Source organism: Periplaneta americana, chromosome 13 (assembly GCF_040183065.1).
Source record: "Periplaneta americana isolate PAMFEO1 chromosome 13, P.americana_PAMFEO1_priV1, whole genome shotgun sequence".
NCBI classification, from domain to species: domain Eukaryota; kingdom Metazoa; phylum Arthropoda; class Insecta; order Blattodea; family Blattidae; genus Periplaneta; species Periplaneta americana.
The window spans coordinates 85,889,596-85,914,827 of record NC_091129.1 but is presented as its reverse complement, the minus strand read 5'-3'; the positions used below and the strand labels follow the sequence as shown (position 1 = coordinate 85,914,827).

At 33.3% G+C, this 25,232-nt stretch overlaps 1 protein-coding gene across 1 annotated transcript in view; it reads right to left on the bottom strand.

Moving 5' to 3' along the window:
* LOC138712081 (sodium-coupled monocarboxylate transporter 2-like) overlaps positions 1–16,477 on the bottom strand; it is a 72,546-nt gene extending 56,069 nt beyond the window's left edge. Inside the window, exons 1-3 of the mRNA XM_069843473.1 lie at positions 16,379–16,477; positions 9,666–9,881; positions 3,699–3,858 (exon numbers count right to left, since the gene is read on the bottom strand). Coding sequence (XP_069699574.1) covers positions 3,699–3,858; positions 9,666–9,880 — 375 coding nt within the window. The 5' untranslated portion in view covers position 9,881; positions 16,379–16,477. The remainder of the gene's footprint in view (positions 1–3,698; positions 3,859–9,665; positions 9,882–16,378) is intronic.
* Positions 16,478–25,232: the final 8,755 nt, after the last annotated feature.

The following is a 25,232-nucleotide window of genomic DNA, read 5'->3' as shown; positions in this document are numbered from 1 at the left end:
GACCCATAGGATGCACCAGATTCCCGCTGGTACTGCCGAATGGATTTCTTAAGATTTCTCTGGAAGGCCTCAGTAGCGGCTGCTTTGGCCTACTCTGTTATCACTCTTTTTGGTCGGTCAGCAACTTTTTGTTCGTAACTGAGCCAGTGCGAATCAAGTTGGCGTGAAGTCACAGTTTAGTATATACAGTTGCGAAGCTCAATACTTACTAAATATGCAAATATAGACAGTTGAAATATGCATCCATAGATAGTTGCTAGCCACAGGATCGCTACTATCGCCTCATCACAGACTCTTTCCCTAGCAGACGATAAAATGTATTGTATTTTTGAAAAATTAACACCTTCCTTCCACAATTTAATTACGAAATACATACGGTTTATATATTATTTTCATAAAGTATATATTATATTTTATAAACTCACATTCCTCGATCTTTCGGAAGAAGGATAACTCAGATCTCTTTTTCTTACAATTTATAGTGCTACAAACGTCTCCTTGTCCCATATTATTATTCAAGTTATTGTATTTTAGCCATTTACAGTTATTACAACCGATAACGAGCATTTCACAGTTTACACAACTTTTCACAACAATGCGAAATACTGCACGGTCAATGCCTTTTCAATCTAGACCAGGCCGTAATACATGTTCGGGTTTTCTATTTCAGTGTATGGAGCTCAATGAATTATTATATTATAACTTTATTAGTAATTGTTACGTTGTTATTAGGAATAGGAAATAGTAGAAGGTAGGAGTAGAGGGAAAGAAGGAATATTTAATAAACGCAGAAATATAAGAAGTGTGGTGAACGAACATGAAAGACTTAGTGGGTGAACATTAAATGATGAAAAGATGTCGGTCATTAACATCGAGTATTGTACAAGTTGTAAATAGTATATGGAAGGGACTGCTGGCCCGAATATTATATAAGTGAAGGGCCAGCAGGACCAAAAGTTTGAGTGAGAATAAACCATATCATACCATATTATAAATTTATTGCGTATCATAGCTAAGTTTTGTTTAGTGTAATGTGTCCATAAGTTCCCTTTACTTCTTGTTACATAATAGCTTATGTTGCAGAAATAATTACTAAACTGTGTCATTTTAATGTGAAGAGAATTTTACATGTTAACATAATCTTTTCGCATCAACATTTTAAGTTTAGAATGGAAGCTATTTTGAGGTTTAATAAAAAAGAATTTTTTTATTGTGATTTAATATAGCACATCTACCTTCCTTAATAAAGACAGAAAATTTATCATCCCACTCCTATGAAATTAGTGTACGTACGATTGTTACTTCGTCTCTTAGGTAGTAGATAAATACAGTAATTCAATACTCAATTGTAGTATTAAAATACAGACAAATTGAATGTGCGGAGTATCACACATGACATTATGCTTAATTATAATGTATAATTGCGAATTTAGGAATATAAGATATAGTAAACATAACCTATAATATTTCCATATAAGTGGCAGGGCATTGGAGACCACTAAAATTAGACAGAAAGGGGCAACTGGGACAGTAAACATAACCTATAATTTCAACATATCTAAATATCCGCGCGGTGCAACTCAAAAATTATTGAATCGTGCATAAATGAATGTACAAGAATTTCGCAATATTTAATCGAAATAAAGGCAAGTATGACACATACGAACAACGTAATTTTCACACCAAAAATAATATTTCATCTTAACTCGCAAGTGATTTTTGTCTGAAGTGTCTCATAATCATTGTTTTAAATTTTATTAATGCAATTACACTACATTTTAGAGAAATATATGTTACTCTTTATGCATTCCAACTAATTTATATAGTTGAAACGCCGCCCTTCGTGATCAGGTTAAGCGAGTTACATGGTCTGCCTTACGGCCTGTATTAGATCACGATGGCAGTGACACAGTCTATTGTTCCTAGTACTCATAGCGCTCCAAGCGGCTAGCAACTATCGCGAGAAATGCAAAAAATCATCCCAAGCTTCGCAACTGTATATACTAAACTGTGGTGAAGTCTCTTGTTGGTCGTGTATTCCAGCGTCGCATTTCTTCCTTTCACCATTCTCCACCATCTCTGCACCATAATTGGGGACTGCCACACCTCCATTCAAGCAGCAATTTGTGTTCTATCGTACACAGATAGTCTTGTGACCATGGTTAATGTTTTAAGATTTACACTACATTTTTCTGATTGCATTAAATGTTTCGGACCGTACTGAGAACACAATAAAGTAAAATAAAATGACAGCTTCTTTTGTGCTTTTAATGGTATGAAATATGGTAAATTTTAGTAGTGGAGTGGTTCACTTAATCTGATTGGTTTCGCTACTACAGTGTAATAAAAATTTGGATAAAATTTGGGTCGTCCTGGATACAAATAATTCCCGAAAGTTGCTTGATTCGTAAGAAAACATAAAAACTGACCTTGAACGTGAATGGAAATTTGTTCCGGAGATTACAATTATGCATCACACACGATAAAGTGCATTTCCATCATATCGATGGCTAAGAAATGATACCTCGTATCTACAAGATTTATTAAACAAGAACGTTCATTCAGTCTAATTACTTTATTATTTAGAGTAACTATGTAATTATAATACTCGTATTCACAAAATTGGTCGTTTAACTAGTATTTTGTCCTCGCGTAGAAGATCTTGAATATCGTAAACATAGGCCTACATAAAAGTTTGTCTATTTTGAGAGAAATTAATTTGTAAAACAGTATCCTGATGTACCTGCAAATTCATAGATGCGAAGTATTACGTCTTAGCTATTGATATTGTGAATGAAAGTAAATAAATCATATCAAGTGTGTTTCTTCTTGCCGTGGTTACGGGATCAAATTAAGCAGGGAGGCAGCGCACGACCTCAGAGACTCTCTGAATATTTATTTAGAATGAAATTCGTTCGGACACCGATATAATTAGAAAGTTAATGTTCCAAACATCTCTTACTGTAATTTATTTTTCCGTATATCGAATCAGAATGTTACGGACGTGAAGCATGTAGGGTAAATATGCCTAATTCGTGATACTCCTAATTCCGTGTTATGTTTTTTTTAACTGAATGTCACGGGGATCTTGCTAGGAAATTCACCGATGACTCAAAAGTAGGTGAAAAATACACCCATTCGAGAAGGATTTCTGGCATTATAGTCGAACGGCAAAGCTTTGATTGACATTCAGTTTAAAAAAAAAAGTATCACGGGATTAGGGGTATCACGGAAATAGGCAACTTTACCCTACAATGAGAAGTAGTACTGATATGAGCAGAACATCAGCCTGTGAAATGAAATTTATGAGAGCTACACTAGAATATACTCGCTTGGACCACAAAAGAAATGAGAATGTCATGCAAGAACTTCAATTACAACCAGTCTCACAGTTTATAAACAAGTACCAGGTGCAGTGGAAAAACCATATCTAACGATTGAACCGTAATAGACTTTCAAAAGCCATGCTTGAATACCGTCCCCAAGGGAAGAGATCTTTGGGCCGTCCAAAAAGAGGTGGACCGAAAATGACTCACTGAGACCCTAGCAGGCCTCGAGTCTTACACTTGTTTGGATGATGATGATGATGATGATGATGATGATGATGATGATGATGATGATGATGATCGATCAGAATTGTGGAAAGAAATTCTTTGCAAATACGAGTAATGGGTCTTAATTTTAAGTGTACTGCTTACCTCATAAGTAGATGTTAGCTGCAGTTCGTAGAAGACCGGTAGATAGAAGATATCTGTGATAACTCCAACTATGACAATACAGATGCAAACTAACCAGTATAGCGTGCCATACAGATAGATTTCAGTGGGTGCACCCATCATCATAATCCCGGACAAGAAACTGAAACGACGAAACATAAGACTAAAATGTAATAGAATAATGTCTGAGAATTTATTGCCCTTATTTGAGAGGCTGTTAATCCAAGTCAACTGAAATCAATGGATAGATTTAAGGACTTTACTAATACACGGTAATATATTATGCACACTATTTAAAGGGTGTAAGTGATATTTTGTTATTTGAAGTGTCGTATCAGTGAAGAAGTGTGTTGTGTCAGTGAAGTTTTGTAGTTTCTAGTGGTAGAGCAAAGGATTTGAACACTGAAATGTTTTTGAAGTGTTAGTGAAATCAGGATAGTATCAGTGAAATGTGTCGTAGTACCAGTGCAGTGAGTGAGTTGACAGCGAAATGAGTGTAGTGTTGAAAGGTGCTTGTGCATGTATGAACATATCAAAATCGTGGGCTTGAGTTCGAACTTAGGGTTAAGATACATATTAAATTTACTTTAAATGTTATTTTAAGTGTTCGTGCTTAATTTAATTTAGGATTCTCCTTGTTAATTTTATTATACTATTGTTATTTACTATTCATATTTATTATTACTCACTTACTTACTTAAAATTTATTTCAATAAAAATACATACATCAAATTAGAGTGGAACCCGAAACAACTTGCGCAAACATTTACGAAGACTACAAAAAATTTACGAGTTTGTCTCTAAAGGAAGCATAATAAAAATATGTAGTAAGGACAAGATGTGGAAACATTTGGGAATTATTCATTATAATGAAAGAATGAAACTAATAAAATATAGTAGAAACAAAATGTATAAAACATGTATTAATTAGATAGTAATAAACATTTAGTAATTAATAGGTTTTTATATATTTAAGCAATTGAAGAGTTCGCGGGAATAACGGGAATGTCACAGTTTTGCTAATGTTGATGTCATTATCTAATTCAATGGCTCACTATGAAATTTAATGTTGTTCTTATGAAAAATGGTAAAAAGGAGAATTATCACCACGAATACAGTAATCCTTTCCCTCATTTTCTATAGAAACAACACTACATCTTGCAGTTATAGACTCAATTAGATCATTATCTAATCCTTAACAGAAATGTGACATTCATCGTTTTTCCCGCGAACTCTTCAATTGTTAGGAGTAAATATTAATGTTTTATAAATTATTTTATTGTAATTTGTGCATGTAATGTTATTATCAGGGAAAGGATTTATATGTAAATACATATTTACTTATAAAGCTAATATAATTTATATTTTGCATTATCTTTATGTTTCACAATGTGTAGGGTTGAAAAATCCTACTTTTATTTTCCATATTTTTCCATATTTTAGAGTTTAGTACATATTTTCGTAATTTCCATATATTTTCCATATTTCATATAAAACAGTCCATATTATATTAGGTTTAACAATAAAACAAAACAAAATTCCATTAACTTTTAAAAATACATTTCAACAATAGAGATTTAAACACATGTTCAGTAATCCCTTTAACATCAGAGTTATTTGAAAATTAGCAGTCCTATCAACAATGGGAAAGTAAGTTACAAAACTGTATTAATTTAATTTAAAATTTTTAACAGACTTCAGTTGTGCAGCTCAACAGTTAAATGCCAGTCAGAGTACACATAGGTTCAGTTTTGTAAATCATACTATAAGGACGGTAAATATGCCAAAAGTACGTCATTCAGTCAATTTAAAATCAAAACTAACAAGTTACATTTCAGAATTTAAAGAAGATGGTTTATCAACTGACAATAAAATATTATTTTGTAATTTGTGTCAGTGTGCAGTATCATCTACACAAAAGTTCCTGGTGCAACAACACATTACAACTAGTAAACATCAGGCCAACAAACAACTAAATTCCAAGCAGAGACAATTGTTTTTAACACAACCAACAACATCGAATGTAAGATCTGAGTTTAACATCGACCTGTGCCGTTCTCTCATCTCTGCTGATATTCCTCTCTACAAACTAAAGAATAAGGTCTTCAGGGAATTCCTTGAAAAATATACTCAACATACAATCCCGGATGAGTCAACACTTAGGAAGACGTATGCTCCATCCATCTACGATGAGACAATACAGAAGATAAGAGATGAAATTAAAGATAGTTCAATTTGGGTTTCCATTGATGAGACTCCCGACAAAGAAGGTAGACTTGTTGGTAATGTAGTTATCGGTTTGTTAAGTGAACAATATTCTGAACGAATTCTTTTACATTGTGATGTTCTAGAAAAGTGCAATAACAAAACTATAGTTAAACTGTTCAACGAAGCTATGGGTATCCTGTGGCCAAAGGGTATTATGTACGATAATGTGTTATTCTTTATTAGCGATGCTGCCCCTTATATGGTCAAAGCTGGACAAGCATTATCTGTTGTATATCCTAAATTGACTCATTTTACTTGTGTGGCGCATGCATTTCATCGTGTGGCAGAAGTGGTCAGAGACAATTTCCCTAAAGTAGATTTGTTGATTTCATCAGTGAAAAAAGTATTTCTCAAAGCTCCCAGTAGAGTTAACGTGTTGAAAGAAATGTACCCTGAAATTCCATTGCCACCAAAGCCAATTTTAACTAGATGGGGTACATGGCTAGAAGCAGTTGAATATTATGCCGAACATATAGACTCTATTAACAATGTTCTCCTTGCATTGGACTCTGAAGATGCAGTCTCAATTGATACTGCGAAAACAGTTACCTGTGACATAAGTGTGAAGAATGACTTAGCTCACATTCAGCATACATTTTCATGCATCATAAAAACGCTCAAAAGTCTCCAAAATAGGCACCTTTCACTATCTGAAAGTTTTGAAATTATAAATAGTACTGTGGAACAACTGAATCGTGGTAGAGGTAAAGTTGCAGATGCAGTAAGAGCTAAGGTGGACACTGTACTTTCAAAAAACCCTGGATATGAAGAACTACAAAAGGTTGTTGCTGTGATGAGTGGTGAATCAACAGTGAAGATTAACTTGGACTTATCCCCAGCAGACATTGTGAAATTGAATTATGTACCAGTTACTTCTTGTGACGTCGAACGCTCTTTTAGTCAGTATAAATCTATCCTCAGAGACAATAGAAGAAGATTCACTTTTCAGCACTTGAAAGAAATGTTTGTAACCTATTGTTATGGTAACAGACAATAAAAATTGTGTTTTGTTGAAACTACATTGGAAGATAAGGTACGTCCATTATATTTTTTGTTTAGTTTGATTAAAATGTACCAATATTTAACGTACATAGTCATTTTTTTATAATTTTAAGTCCATATTTAATTCCATATTTTGGTAAAAATCCATATTTAATTCCATATTTTGGTAAAAATAACTACATATATATTTACATATTTCATATATTTTTAGTCCATATAAATCCGTTCCCTGGTTATTATATATCCAATCCTCCTCTGAATACGAAGAGATCACTCTTGTTAGAATTTTGTATATTCATAATTTCATTGTATTATTTCTACTGGCAATAAACATATTATTATTTTTAAAAAATTGAATAATAAGAAGGCAAAGTTAATGCAACTGAAGACATTATTACAAAAGCAACCCTTGTCAAAATTGATATTTTCAAGAGAACAATAAAAATAAATAGAACAACACATGTCAGCTGTTTCCGTACAACTGATGTTTATCCTTGTGACTATTGCATCTGATATGTGTCATTTTTGGAGTCTATAAACATTTAAAATAGTAGAAAATGTGTCCTTAACTGAATTTCATTAAAAGTGACTAGGGCGGTTTTTGTAATAATGTCTTCAATTTCATAACTATTAATTCTAAGTAGTAGACTATAGAACGAATGTAAATAACACACTGCAGTAAAATCAACTGCTTTCCATGTTTGAGAGTAGATCATTCTTTCACATAATCAAACGCGGCAGCGGAACGTTAAAAATGTTTAGCACAATAGAATTCTAATCGTGAAAGCGTTAAACAAATCTATTCCTGAATTATAAGGCTCCATTCAAAATTTATAGATCAGATTGTTTTCGGTTAACCAAGATCCAAGTTTCACTCAGGAATTTTCCTTTGGACCAATCTTTAATAAAAATGTAGATGTCTCTAATATTTCAGAGAGAGACTTGTGATGGACAAAGTACAAAAATATAAGGACAAGCACAATACATCAGTAGACTGCACTGTATCCAGCGCTACATAAAGAACAGGCAAACGAAATGAAAATGAACCCTCCGGTTACTTCTGTCTTTAGCATTCTTTCTGTTGGATGGAGCGTGAATAACCCTGCCTATGAATGAAAAGATTTTGGGCTATGTGCATGTCTCAATTGTTTCTCTCTACACTAGGCTTTTACATTACCGATATATATTTGCCAGTTCTTTTGATATCGATATCGACTAACATCTCTCGTCACGCGTAATTCTTGGCGACAAAAAGGGACTGATTATTATTATTAAACGAGTAAAACGAATAGTTGTAAAACATGTGTCACCTTCATTACATTAATGTTCACTACTGCTATATTGTTGTCTTTTAATCGTTGTTGTATTTTCTCGGGTTTCATTTCATATTTCGGAAGGCATATTAAATAGACTACCGTATGTCGTTTATATGACGTCATTCCATTTTCGACCAATGAAGTGTAATATAATTTTGAATTCCAACCAATCACAGCCACACTTTGCGATAATTTTTCCAGCTATATTTATCGCTATCAATTTATCGCATGGTCGTTCTTTTGTTTTGTCGTTGTCGCCAACTGTTTCCCCGTGAATTGATGATCATGAATACATTAAGATGCAACTACACGGTTAAACTTTTCTTTCAACTCTAAAGCAATGAATGCAACATTGATATTTAATATCAATTAATATATTTACTCAGTGAAGACGACGTTCAAAACGGCGCACCATGTAGACACAAAATCTTCATGTATTTTAATTGAACGTACATTTTAAACTTCATTCTTTCAATATTCTTCCCAGATTGCACGCATACGCGATTGGAATATTGAACTGTGTAGATGTAGCTTTAGTTCCGTTACACACTAGAGCGAGAACGCGTTTGTCGAGCTATAAAAAATGCTTTCGTGTAGCATTGATTGTAACGGTCGTAATAAGACACAGCTGACATTGGTCCTGCTCCCACAGATAACATAACTTATAAGTAGCCTATAAAATTTGAATTTTGTGAATGAAATGAAACAATTAATAGAACGTCAGATGTTCAAATTTATGTAACATCATCGCATATCAAATCCAATGACCTTGCATAGTAATAAGGTGTTTTCATCAAACTGCCTTCCGTATGGCGTAATAAAATTCGTGTTTTAATTAGGCCCTATCTATACAGAGATGGCTTCACTGTGTAGCAACATATCTCGCTGTGAATACATAAGCATTGGTATATAGCTGTCCCATCTGTTACTGTTAAATTAAATTTTGATTTCAGCATTTAATTAAAATGTATTTATGTTATAATAATAATAATAGAAAAGTGCAGTACATGTAATTAATATTGTTAAACCTGTATTTCGCTTTTCGCAATTGGCATTACTGAATAATAACATCGAATTTCTTTATTGCAGTAATCGATATTCATGTACGAATATTTCAACTTCACAATGTCTGAGTAGGTTAAGTATTCGTTAATAAACAATTATTAACATTTTGCGATCGAATTTTAGGGATATATTATTTACATTTTTATTTTATTCACGAAATAGTCCTAATAAATGTCACTCGAGATCTGAGATTTACCCGATAAATCTCAGACCTCTCGTGACATTACTACAGACAATTGCATTACGTTTGATTGTATTGCACAATAGTGCAGGGATTAGCTGGGAGTATTTCCCTTACCTTGCTACAAGAGATATAGCAACTGGCGCTGTATTCATCGTCTTGCCACCATGAAGATACTCTTTAGGGGTGTCCTCCTTCCTACCCCAGATCCCGAAGTAGATTCCAATCAATGTGGACAATCCCAGCATGAGTATGAAGAGAGTGAAGTCCAACCAGCCAAAAAACAGAGCCTTCTGCACTCCTGATTCCACGACAGTAGAGTTGCCATCCATGCTTCAACAAAAGAATGTAATTTCTCATCAGAATATTTAATTAAATTTTAAGATAAACTTATAAAGTAGTAATATCCAGGGTGATCCGTTTGGGTATTGATAAAATAAAAACACCGTAAAACATTTACTATTGAACTTTATTTGTTGAAACTTTGTGCATACAACACTGAAAGATGGGAGATTCCTCAGAGCTCAACATGACCCCCCATTGCGCACCCTGCACAACTCATAACGGTTATGCAATTTAGCCCATGTTCGTTGTAACATAAGAGGAGTGATTTGTTGAAAAGCTTGAGTAATTTTAACTCTCAGGTCATCAATGTTCCTGGGTTTCTGTGAATAGAAAATATCTTTAACAAAACCCTATACGAAGAAGTCAGGAAGGGTTATATGTGGGGAGTTTGGGAACCAAGCCAAGAGATAGCTGCTTCTCGTACTGGGTTTCGCCCGGGACCTCCTGCATGTTTTTTTTTTTAATAGAACCTGTTTCTACAAATGTTCGATACCATAACATTATGCAATCGTATTTAGGTACATTACGCACACCATACTCACGTCGAAATTCCCTTTGAATGCTTTTAACACTCTCAAATTTAACATCCAAAGAACACATTGTGCCCGCTGTTGATTTGTAGCAGCCATTTTAATCTTCTACGATTTTCATTTGTCCTTGCAGCTTATGCATTGTTGATTGTATGGAAACTCCCATCTTTTAATCATAATATAACAGGCAAGAAATTTGTCCTACTATCATAATAGATTTATGATAATAATAAATTAATATTATCCATACCCAAATGGGTCAGACTGTAATTTTAAAAAGTTTTTTTCGTTATGCCTTTGATGCAATGTCACACGTTGTGTAATTTTATTCTGTCATTAATATTTTCGTAGACAAAATTTCAATTTTTCTTCATTTATAAAATTTTTTGTTATTGACATTAGTTCTATTATAAATACGGTGTGATTATTTTTTTTTTATTTTACTTCGCATAGATGTATAAATGTCTGTCTTACATATTTAGAACATTCCTAAAAATTTATTACAGATATCATTTCCGAATATTCTAATTTTATCTTAGAACTTGTGTTTTCGTCCCGTCTCTATTTGTACTTCCTACTTTAGTTTATACTTATTCATTTATTATTTTTGCATTTGTTTTTATTTGTATATTTCTGGTGGTGTGGCAAAAGACTTGATGGTATTAACTGCACCAGAATACAAAAATAAAATATTTTAAATGTAACCGAAATTTCATCCATGAAAATTAGTAAGTTGCATAAAAACCGAAAGACAAATTTATATTATTCTAGGCATATTATTTAATAGACATATACACTGTAACATATTTTTGTAATACTGGTAAAATATTGTAAAGCATTTACTTCTTCAAATACTGCATTGTAGTCTATGGCATTATATCTATTTTAAATAACATACATATTTGTTTCTATTTTTGCCTACAAATTATACATATTTCATAAATTATCCTACACAATTTAGCCTATGTGTAATTTTTTCTTTTGAACATTTATGTATTATAATATTGTAGTTAATGATTTTAATATTGTCATATCACCTACTTAACTAGTTTTGTTTACTTTTTAACTAAAATATACTCCCTTTAGCATTTATTTTCCATTTACTTATAAATACTTTTTATACATTCCTTTGTTCATTCTTTATTTGTTGTTTATTTATTGATTGATTTACTTGTTTATTTATTTATTTAATTATTTATTTACTTATTTATTTATTTATGTATTTATTATTTTTTATTTAATATTATTATCACCATCGTTCTTATGCAACATGAATTCTTTTCCATGCCCAAAAAATCATGTTATGCAGAATTTTTCATCTTAATTTTCTTTTTTGAATCCCATAAATACACAGAAAATTGACGTAACTGTGATATACGCAAAGCCCATAAATTTGTCCCGGTATCGATAACACAGTGCATGAAGAAGTGTACATAATATTTAATTTTATAGGTTATGACCAGGGAACGGATTTATATGGACTAAAAATATATGAAATATGTAAATATATATGTAGTTATTTTTACCAAAATATGGAATTAAATATGGATTTTTACCAAAATATGGAATTAAATATGGACTTAAAATTATAAAAAAATGACTATGTACGTTAAATATTGGTACATTTTAATCAAACTAAACAAAAAATATAATGGACGTACCTTATCTTCCAATGTAGTTTCAACAAAACACAATTTTTATTGTCTGTTACCATAACAATAGGTTACAAACATTTCTTTCAAGTGCTGAAAAGTGAATCTTCTTCTATTGTCTCTGAGGATAGATTTATACTGACTAAAAGAGCGTTCGACGTCACAAGAAGTAACTGGTACATAATTCAATTTCACAATGTCTGCTGGGGATAAGTCCAAGTTAATCTTCACTGTTGATTCACCACTCATCACAGCAACAACCTTTTGTAGTTCTTCATATCCAGGGTTTTTTGAAAGTACAGTGTCCACCTTAGCTCTTACTGCATCTGCAACTTTACCTCTACCACGATTCAGTTGTTCCACAGTACTATTTATAATTTCAAAACTTTCAGATAGTGAAAGGTGCCTATTTTGGAGACTTTTGAGCGTTTTTATGATGCATGAAAATGTATGCTGAATGTGAGCTAAGTCATTCTTCACACTTATGTCACAGGTAACTGTTTTCGCAGTATCAATTGAGACTGCATCTTCAGAGTCCAATGCAAGGAGAACATTGTTAATAGAGTCTATATGTTCGGCATAATATTCAACTGCTTCTAGCCATGTACCCCATCTAGTTAAAATTGGCTTTGGTGGCAATGGAATTTCAGGGTACATTTCTTTCAACACGTTAACTCTACTGGGAGCTTTGAGAAATACTTTTTTCACTGATGAAATCAACAAATCTACTTTAGGGAAATTGTCTCTGACCACTTCTGCCACACGATGAAATGCATGCGCCACACAAGTAAAATGAGTCAATTTAGGATATACAACAGATAATGCTTGTCCAGCTTTGACCATATAAGGGGCAGCATCGCTAATAAAGAATAACACATTATCGTACATAATACCCTTTGGCCACAGGATACCCATAGCTTCGTTGAACAGTTTAACTATAGTTTTGTTATTGCACTTTTCTAGAACATCACAATGTAAAAGAATTCGTTCAGAATATTGTTCACTTAACAAACCGATAACTACATTACCAACAAGTCTACCTTCTTTGTCGGGAGTCTCATCAATGGAAACCCAAATTGAACTATCTTTAATTTCATCTCTTATCTTCTGTATTGTCTCATCGTAGATGGATGGAGCATACGTCTTCCTAAGTGTTGACTCATCCGGGATTGTATGTTGAGTATATTTTTCAAGGAATTCCCTGAAGACCTTATTCTTTAGTTTGTAGAGAGGAATATCAGCAGAGATGAGAGAACGGCACAGGTCGATGTTAAACTCAGATCTTACATTCGATGTTGTTGGTTGTGTTAAAAACAATTGTCTCTGCTTGGAATTTAGTTGTTTGTTGGCCTGATGTTTACTAGTTGTAATGTGTTGTTGCACCAGGAACTTTTGTGTAGATGATACTGCACACTGACACAAATTACAAAATAATATTTTATTGTCAGTTGATAAACCATCTTCTTTAAATTCTGAAATGTAACTTGTTAGTTTTGATTTTAAATTGACTGAATGACGTACTTTTGGCATATTTACCGTCCTTATAGTATGATTTACAAAACTGAACCTATGTGTACTCTGACTGGCATTTAACTGTTGAGCTGCACAACTGAAGTCTGTTAAAAATTTTAAATTAAATTAATACAGTTTTGTAACTTACTTTCCCATTGTTGATAGGACTGCTAATTTTCAAATAACTCTGATGTTAAAGGGATTACTGAACATGTGTTTAAATCTCTATTGTTGAAATGTATTTTTAAAAGTTAATGGAATTTTGTTTTGTTTTATTGTTAAACCTAATATAATATGGACTGTTTTATATGAAATATGGAAAATATATGGAAATTAACGAAAATATGTACTAAACTCTAAAATATGGAAAAATATGGAAAATAAAAGTAGGATTTTTCAACCCTACACATTGTGAAACATAAAGATAATGCAAAATATAAATTATATTAGCTTTATAAGTAAATATGTATTTACATATAAATCCTTTCCCTGGTTATGACATTTGACTGTTATCATTACATTTCTCATCCGCGAAATGCTATACCCGTAGGCAATTTTGTGTTACGTAGACATATATTCTTCACTGACTGACTTCTTCATACCTACACAAACTTTCCTTAAACCATTCTTTAAGTAAATCCTTTCTTTAAGTAATTCAAATTTGAGTTCCTTTCTTGGTAGAGCCCATCTCTCATTGAAGTCTGGATAAAGAGAATAATAGGTTTATAGAATCACACATAATTAAATTTATGGTAATATGAATGTTGCTCAAAAGTAATGACAAATTATTAAATTATTAATCTATGAAACATTACTGAAAGAAGGCTTATATGAAAATAAACAAAATTCCTCCGAAAATAATAGGGTTAAAAGTAATAAATGAAATATTTAAAATCTTTACATCATAGTTAATTTTTGATCTGTATCCCAACCTGTAACAAATAAATTATGTTCAAAATATTATCTATTGGTATTGCTTCCTTGTCATCTGTATTCCTCGACAAATATTGTGTCGTTCAGTGTTTCAAAATTAATAGAAAATATTTCTTGTGTTTTAAAATACTGAATAATTCAAATCGCTTAGTAATGTCTCCATACCTGAAGCTTGTTGAAATAATAAACAACAATCCCATTTTGTGTCAAATAAATGCACTTGCAGAGCGGAATCTTTTAAACACAATTAAATTCCGCAATGTATTTAAGAACGTTGTAATTCAGTGCAAATTTCGTATATAAAATATGCAGTGCAACGAAGTATTATCTCCACGATCATAAAATGATAGAAGATCAGCCGATTTTTACAGGAAGGAGTTTATTCTAACATTTAAGTATTAAACCGATATTTCTAAGGCCTAGTAAATTCAAAGTGCAGTAATTTAGACGTTTGTCCTAAAAACTGTCCATACGGTAGAAGGATAGGCCTAAAAAGATTGAGGAACTAGTGATAGATTTGTTACATTAATATTTTTACAGAAATTAACAACGTTCCCTTGTGGATTAATTGCATATTTATTTTTATTATATCGTCTTAAAAGTTTTTTTTCTCCATACCTATGCTTCAGTCAATTCATACTTTCCTAATTATAGCTGTTTACATACAATTCAAATTGGTGGTTATGGCCATAGAAACAACGATGCTTTATGAGAAATCACTACTGATGGCTAGAGGGATGTCAGAGCGCCTGTATTACGTGCTCATACTACAAGCAATATAAATCCAACAAGGTTCACTTTTTAGCAAGGTAAAGTACAATCATCGCTCTTAAGGAAATGTTGTGCGGGTTCTTGAGAGCACGCAGTGCAGGCGCTTTGACATCTCTGGCCGCTAGAGGCTGATATTTCAATTTGGTGAATATACTCGTAGTCTGATAACAGAGCCACTTAAACCACTTTGATGCCGTCTATTACAGTCGATCCTTTCATCGTCAACGTTACGTATTCCTTCTGCTGTTTATTTCGCAACAATTATTCTTATTTTCCAAATGAAACGCAGAAATATCATAAGGTAATTCAAAACAGTGACGAGAACAGATATACTGCGCGAGTTGGCTCAGACGGTAGCATTTGAGCGCATTTGGAAGATCCCAGGTTCAAATCCCGTGTCCGACGAATTTGACTGCTTTTTTTTTTTTTCATATTTTTCCTCAGTCACGAAAGAAAATGCCGGATTGGAAATTTACAAGAAATGTTTCATCACAGCCTCAATTACCAATATCATAAACATTAATCAAAATCTATAATCAGTTACATGAACACAAGCTATCTACCACACACAATATAAACAGGAACTCAACAATAGTAACAAAAGCCTATTCGTATACCCACAGATCCTACACGCGCGATATGACCACAGATGTTAAAGCATGTGTAAATAAACAAGTCCTACCAAGTCTTGAACAATTCAACATAACATATTTGGAGTAAAGAATTTTAAGACGACTCAGAATTTTAACTTTAGGTTCAACAGAAATTGAGCGGTGTCAAAGGTATCTTAAATTGAATATTCATGGGTAATTCCACGAAAACCATGACATCAGATTCACATATATATGAATATTATAAATTTGACTCAAAATTGTATTGTTTTATTTCCTGACATCACATTTCAATAATTACATTCGCACTCAGCAATATGCTGGCAATGTTCGTAAATGTATTTCAACCCAAAAGAATAATCATTTTCGAAATACGAGTAGAAACGAAGTGATTCTAGTAAATAAGAAATTTAAAATGAATATAGCTTATAGAAAAATATTATGCGTGTTATGTTTTACATGAACTCTTTTCTTACCTGACTACTTATCAATAAAATATTTAAAGATACTTGACACTATGAACATGAAAATTTGCGATATGATGCGTGCAAGAGAGCTGATAGATGAGTGTGTGCGAATGTTTTGAATGCAGAGTGTATCTTTATTTATTTGTATATTTCTTCCCTATGACATTGAAATCGTTTAATCTTTACATTGTAAATTACTACATGACGGTTTTGAAGGAAACAAAACCTGATGTAACTGGAGCTACTCTTTAACCAGTTTGTCGTACTTTAAACACAAATACTAAAAATAATTTATTGTACTCTGGTGTCAAATCACATAAAATGTTAGGATATTATAATATTATATTGGATTTACTGAATTCCCCGTACAATCACTACCATTGAAATCTCATTTATCTCGCAAAATGTGTGTGATGAAATGAAGATTTATTTTCCCATAGAAATATATATAATAATCTGTGGTACTATAGTACACGAAGGGCCAAGACTGACCAGCCGGCTACTGGCCTCACGTCCACTAGGCTTACTTCAGCAGAGATGGAGATTACCCAGCCAGTACGGGAGTAAGGTGTGATCAGCACGATGATCCCTACAGTCGTTATAGTTCCTTTCCGAAATTGGATTTCGCTACCTACCGTAACTCCCCAAGGTCGTTACAATGTTGGGTTGACACCGGTCTCATGCTGACTGAAATTTCATAACAAAATTTCTTACTCCATGAGGACACGTAGCCGCGATTATTTGGTAACAACAGTCCAAGCATGGTGTCTTAAACCACGTCCCTACGGTGTTGGGTCCATATACAGGGTGTGCGTGAAATAGCCATGTAGATTTCCAGAGCAAATAGCTCGTGTTGTATGTAAACAAAATTGTTATGTCATATTGGTGGAAAGTTCACAGTTTTTTTTTTCCAGAAAAAAAAATGTTTCTGCCAAATGTTAACAATCACTTATCCTGTAACTATTACGCATAGGATCGAGATTTTTGTCCATATCGATAGGAAATCGAATAAAGAATAGTTTGTCTCTGTGGCGTATTTCAATAGCGTGGACGTAGTTGGTATTCCTAAGAAACTATTTCGATTAATTAAAATCTGTCTCAGTGAAACATACAGCAGAGTTCCTATAGGCCAGTTTCTGTCGGATGATTTCCCAGTTCATTACGAGCTAAAGCAAGAAGATGCACTATCACCTTTACTTTTTAATTTCGCTCTAGAGTATGCCATTAGGAAAGTCCAGGATAACAGAGAGGGTTTGGAATTGAACGGGTTAAATCAGCTTCTTGTCTATGCTGATGACGTGAACATGTTAGAAGAAAATCCACAAAATATTAGGAAAAACACGGAAATTTTACTTGAAGCAAATAAAATGATAGGGTTGGAAGTAAATCCCGAAAAGACAAAATATATGATTATGTCTCGTGACCAGAATATTGTACGAAATGGAACTATAAAAATTGGAGATTTATCTTTCGAAGAGGTGCAAAAATTCAAATATCTTGGAGCAACAGTAACAAATATAAATGATTCTCGTGAGGAAATTAAACGCAGAAAAAATATGGGAAATGCGTGTTATTATTCGTTTGAGAAGCTTTTGTTATCTAGTCTTCTGTCAAAAAATCTGAAAGTTAGAATTTATAAAACAGTTATATTACCGGTTGTTCTGTATGGTTGTGAAACTTGGACTCTTACTTTGAGAGAGGATCATAGGTTAAGAGTGTTTGAGAATAAGGTTCTTAGGAAAACATTTGGGGCTAAGAGGGATGAAGTTACAGGAGAATGGAGAAAGATACACAACGCAGAGCTGCACGCGTTGTATTCTTCACCTGACATAATTAGGAACATAAAATCCAGACGTTTGAGATGGGCAGGACATGTAGCACATATGGGCGAATCCACAAATGCATGTAGAGTCTTATTTGGGAGGCATTAAGCTTTGGTAAATCCTCGTGAATCGTCCTGTATAATTTTAAATTACGAAATATATATTGCTGTTTCTCATATTTTCAATTTACACACTTGTGTCTCGTTTATGTTCCATTCCTAATATAATTACCCAGCCATTATATATCATTATTTTACAAACAAAAACTCATTGGATGGTACCCAGAAACTAGGCTGACATAGTGGAACACGATATATTGCTTCGCCTTCTTGTGATTTTGTAGTATTTATAACTCAGAAGCTACGAGACATTTCTTGAAGGTTTACTCGTATTTTAATCCAACTTGATCTCTTTAATAACAGTTGATAAAATTTCACATAAAGTGACGTAACTACAGTATTTTGATCCTACATTACACAACACATTATCAAAGCTTAATTGAATGAATTAGATGTGGAACGATTTCGTAGTAGATAAGGTCATGTTTCAATGTCGAATATGTTTTTGGCACGCCGTTGATTTCCTGGTTTTAAATTCAAATATAGACACATCAGTAAATCATAATATTAAACAAATATCAAAGGAAACTTGCTTCCAATTCTTAATTCTATTTCTTCGCAATTTAAAATTACAATTAGTAGAATAATCTTAAAATGTTATAACATTAGAGACATACCGAGATGATATTTCAATATTTTAAACAAATAAAAATACAAATCTGAAATATTAACCCAGATATGCCTGAAATATTTTTTTTTTGCAATTTTTGTGTATTTTTCAAATCTCATTTAATGCAGTATACAACTGAAGTATTTGTATGGTGTCGAAACATTCTAGTTGTAACTGGTTGAGCTAGAAACAGGTGTCGTTTTAAAAGGACGGTAGGCATATGAGCATACATTTAGAGGAATAATTGTATACTATGCTTACATGATAGGAAACAATGTAATTGTTGTAATTTACAATTATTATTATTATTATTGTTATTATTATTATTAACAAATTATTACGTTGTTATTTTAATATAGTTTCTTTATTATTACTACTAATATTATTCTGAAGAATGACGCATTGTGGCTAAATTCGTTTTTACTCTGGAATGCTATCATCATTTAGTACCGTATTGCTATTGATACGTAAAAATATTACGTAATAGGCGAAAAGAGTGTTGAAGTTTCAAGGAGAAGGTTATATTGGGAGAGAAGTGACGATGCACATAATGAAGCAATTGCTGTGGCAATGTCGAAAGACAGGTTTCAGTCCATTTTCTAAAATCTACATGGTTATGACAATGACAATTTAGATAGAAAATAAGACGTCTTCCAAAAATACTAAATGAAAAAGAATAGAAACTTATGTCCGTTCAATACCTCCCTCCAGAACGTCACCAGTCCTCCACTTGTAAACAGATCTTGCTGTGCAAAACTGGCTTTCAGTTATATCTCCCTGTGAAGCAGACTTAAATAATTTCAAAGGAAAAATTGTTCCGGAGCCGGGTATCGATCCCGGGACCTTTGGCTTAGCGCACCAACGCTCTGCCGACTAGCTACCCAGCAACTACACCCGACACTGTCTCAACTTTTCCCTTCATAACCACACAACTCAGTGGGCTGACAAGATGCCAGAAACCCAATTTTGAGTGCACACGAACTCTGTGTGGCATTTGTAGGCTGCATTATAGTGATATGTCTGTATTTGAGATGAAATTTCGCCCGTAGCATAATTTTCAAACATAGATAGCATTTCATGCAGGGAAAATCCACTAAAATTGATAAAGCGAAACAATTTCAAAATATATGGGGATATGCCTACTGTCCTTTTAAAAGGACACATAAGTTTACGTCATTGTCTTGTCGCAATGAATAGATATTTCGAATGCATTGTGGTTTCACGTTATATTTATGTTTATTAGGAGTCATTTGAACTACAACAATTTGTAAAATAATTCCCAACTCTAAAAATATTTAACATTCTTATCTGATTTGCGTCTCGGATGCCATAGCTGACATATACGAACAATTCTCACGTTCACATCTCAAACTCAACGATGACCAGAACTCTCATTACCAGTCTTACCACACCTAGCAAGCCTCTAATTAAGACCAGTAATAGTGACACTTGTGAAAAAGTAAATGCGTTGACTGTAGAGAGGGTAATTTGAAACATTGACAACTGTCCTTTTAATAGGACAGTAGGCATATCTGGGTTTAGGATCGTTTTGGGAGATGTAGACATTTGGGAGCTATGGACACTTTTAAGAAAAGTAGCCATTGTGAGCACTGTTAAAGGTCGAACTACATGAGATCTGTTTTAACTGTGTTTTTACTCTCTCTGTAAGTGAACCTCGTGGCTTCAACTTCTGTTTTACGTTCAGAGAAGGCAATAAACACATTAAATATATTAGTTTCACTTTTCTTTTCGGTCATAAAATATAATACGTTATTTTTAGTTTATTGTAAATTGACTGGATGTGCATGATATTAGTAGATGAATAAATTATTGTATATAGGCCTACATTTTACAGATTAGTAAAGGCATCAAAGTGATTACCCTCAAACAATTATCTTTGTTTGGGATGTGCTTTCATCTTTGAATAAGGAAAGTCACGACGCTGTGTTTTGGAGAGATCTCGACATGTGTCGCGTTCTCCTTGATTTCGCTTGTGATCTTCTTAGATGACCTGTGTAGCTGTCTTTATAAAAACTTTTGTCTGTTTGGTCTTTGGAGAGTTCACAATTCTTCATAAAGTTTTTTTAGTACTACTCTGTCCGTCTATCTGTTTTCCTGTGTGTGTCTGCCTACATGTGTGAAATTTCTCATCTTCCATTGAATCAATCTTAATTAAACTATATATTTTAACTTTCATAGATATGGATAAATAGGAAAAGGCTCAACTCTCGACACAAACATGGAAGATCAGATAATTCCTTGATTCTAAAGGATATATGAATTAACCATTGATGACGTAAAAGGATTGAAATCCTAACATACTGTAGGATAACATACTTGAGTACGATTTGGTTCTAGCCGAAAATTGATGTGAAATTCACGTTGAAAAAGACATTACCACTCCAACAAGAACACCACAGACACCATCTGCAAAAGGACATTGAGCCTTGTGTAATTCCTCTCCAAACGCCTGATGGATATAGATAGGCAAATAACAGAAGGGGAATATACGGATAAGGTTGCTCTGGAGATCCAATCGATTATCAAAACAAATTGGGGGACCGAGTTATACCTCTATGGAGGAAGCAGAGGAGGCAGACTCGGCTTATCCTGGTTTCATCTAGGAGCTTGGAGGGCACTTAAAATCGTCACCGTAGTGGGGGCGAGAATATGTCCTCTTTGCGGTAGAGGCGAGACATCACACCATATTTTATCGGAGTGTGAGACCACAGAAGCTCTGAGTAAACGATTCCTGCCAGAGTCCTTCATTACATCTAGCAGGGGGCACTTGGCAACATACGATATATTAAATAACGCTAAATTCTGTGACAATGTGGGAAAATTTATGGCAAAAGTTCGACAGTTGAGGGTGGAACTGGCCGAGGGAGAGGGAGCTGAGGATATTAGTAGATGAATAAATTATTGTATATAGGCCTACATTTTACAGATTAGTAAAGGCATCAAAGTGATTACCCTCAAACAATTATGCTTGTTTGGGATGTGCTTGTGTTATTTATTGGTGTTGTAATGAGTAGGATTAGCACTGAGCGAATGAGGTAATTAGGGGATAATGTTCTTTTTGTATTTATTGTGTCTTTTTTCCTATTTGTTTTTTTTTTTTGTTGCGTGTGTATGTTTTCTATGTTTTGTCTTTATATTTATTATTTGGATTATTGTTGCAGTTTCAATAAGGAATTAAATTGAATTGTTTATATAAATGTTTCATTGTGGTTTTCCCCCTTTCATATCTTACATTTATTTTATTTTTTATTGTTTTTGTGAAATTTGATATGAAGTTAGATTAGTTGTAATTGTGACAATTAATGATAACGATAGTAATAATAATAATAACTGTTGTTTTACTATTTTATTATTAGTAGTATTATTTTTGTTTTTCTTTTAAGTTTCAAACTGTGCATAGTTATAGCACGAATGGCCGTACAGGCTCGTGCGAAGTATCTTCTGTACATGAGTTTCTATAATTTATTGTGTATTAATAAATGTACTTCATTCATTCATTCATTCATTCATTCATTCATTCATTCATTCATTCATTCCTTTGAAGAACTGTCGCTAGTTCCGTTGCTAACACTTAAACCTGAATAAATCATTGTTTTAGTTGAATATGATTAATTTTGTGCTATCTACATTGCTGAGTAATAATTTATACTTTAGGGTGTGTTTAGAAGTATGTGTTAGAAATCGCTTATGTGCGGTGTTATGCAATTTTATCTGTTCTTTTAATTTTTCGGCTTTCAGAGCCATACATAACAATGCCATAAAGTAGCCTATTTTATAAAATCCAGGACGCATTCCTTCTAAGTATATTAAAAAGTAAGGTTTTACAACTGCTTTGAAATTTGTGCAAATTTCGCATACAAGCTAGGCTATTAAAATGTATCTTTCCATAACTCGATTATTTAAAACGCTGTAGCCCTACCTGATGAATAGTGTTTGATGCTTGTAACCATTCACAAAGTTACTGGATGTGTTCCGTGGTAATTTTTACTTAATTATTGCTTTTTAATATACCAGATATGCTCAAAATTGTAAAAGCGCCGATTACACAGATGATGCTGCACTGCATAACACACAGTGTAGGAACTGGGCTCCGCAACTACATTGCAGCACTGCCCGTGGCATCGCTCTCACTGTCTTACAATTACGGATAATAAACTGAATTTGAAAAAGGAAATATTCAGTTATTACATTATTGATTATATTTAATATAGTTATGATAACATTATATCATAGATAATATTATTTTCATATTCCACATTCAACATGTGTAGACCTATTCTTTTCTGCAAGTAATCGGAAATCTATATCCAACGAATTTACTGCAATGCACAAAAGATCCTCATCTGTTCATCGGGATCTATGTTTGGATTTTTGAATTTAGCAACCTTCATTCTCGAAAATAATTGTTTGCACACATATTTCGAGTGACAGCGAATAAGTTCATTTTGGGATATTGCGTTTTGTTCATTTTTGAATACTTCTATGCTTGGCAAGTCAAATTCTTCGCATTTAGTTCTGAGTTCTACGAGACTCTGTAAATCAATTAACTCGTCCTGGAACTGCACTCTCACGGATTGTACTCAATGTACTATGAAAGGATTAACAAAAAGATTAATATCACTTTCCATGCATCTAAAATCATTAAATCCATGTTCTGTGAATTCACATGTGAGCTGTTACAGTAGAGAGATGTAATTAACTATATTTTGTTCAGGCACTATAGATTTCTTTACAAGTTAACCATCCGTGAAGGATTTTTAGTGCCTCAGCTAATTCCCAACATACTACATAACTTTGCTCCTAAACGTAGACTCTGAATTGTTCGACTCTTTTCAATGTTTGGCCTATCATGAAGTGCTTTCAATTCTTGAAACTGTAGTGCACGTTGCACCTCTGAAAAATTATTTTATCATAACATGTATTTCTGTTGGAATAAAATCACCACAATAACAATAATTGTACTAGTATTAATAATAATAATAATAATAATAATAATAATAATGTTGATATATAAATACATATTACAGAAAACAGCTTCCCTGTCACTTCGGCATGTTCTGGATGGCAGAGCGTATAATGTTTTATGTTGCTCAGTAGTATTCCTGACAATACCTTACAACATAGTAAACACTTTACGTTTACACAACAAAAATAGTCTTCCTCCCACACTGTACGGAATGATCGTTTGTTTACTAAAGGTTTTGACTGTGTCATTGTCCCGCACTGTTCGTGCATTTACTAAGTACTTGAACTGCCTTCCGCAGTCATCCGTCGAGCTTCGAACGAGGAACAGCACGCTCTACATTCGAAGGTTGCGATTACAGAACGTAATCGGGAGTCAGAGAATGAGCATACCTGGTCTATACTATTATTTATTGATAAATGGATATCTCTTTCTAATCAACTTCTACTATTGCTACTTACAGTATTTCAACACATAAGGAAATGGTATTTTATTGCCAGTCAAACCACTCACTTTAATATTCATTCCTAACAAGAATTTATGTCAAACTTTAAGATAAATTGCTGACTGTCCAGTTTTAAACTTCGAACTTCGAACAGAAGACCAAGAGCGCAACCACTGTAGACGAACATTTCATAGAAGAAAACTGTTTCATAGAATTGTTAATGAAATGTTTCTAGTAATTATGATATGTTCGCACAATATAATTCTGCTTTCAAAATAAATCCCATATGATATTTGCTACTGCATGATAACACATATATTCCAATAACTGGACAGACTTCACTTTGAAAAGCATGATTTAAAATAGTACCAGTATATTTTATTCTACTTTCTTTAGATGATTATTTAACGTCGCTGCCTCAGTGTCGTTGAAATTGGTGATCACGAGATGGTATTGTCCTTCTTTAAGAATTGGCCGGGAGAGTACAGATGGAGAAGAAAAATCTGACTTGTTGTTACGTAACAAGAAGCTAGATTTTTTTTCTACCTCATTTTGTTGGGGCCGTCTTATTGTGACGCCACAGATTAAAAAAAAGTACCTCAAAGAATTTTCCTTAATTAGTGACATACCTGCTGTCCTTTGTTCCTGGGATTGAGAGTGAATGTCTGGCGATCCCTTCCGTGTAGCAGATGTTTATGTCGCGAGAAGGAAGTTCTGGTCAGTCGCGAGAATGCGTAGTCCCTAATACTTGCGGGGAAAATTGACAATTGCGTTGAGATTTTAACAGAAAGTTCTGCCAAAATACTTTAATCTATTTTCTTCAGGATCACACATATCTTTGCTTTATGCTTAATACGAGAGAACAAAGAATATGATTTAGGG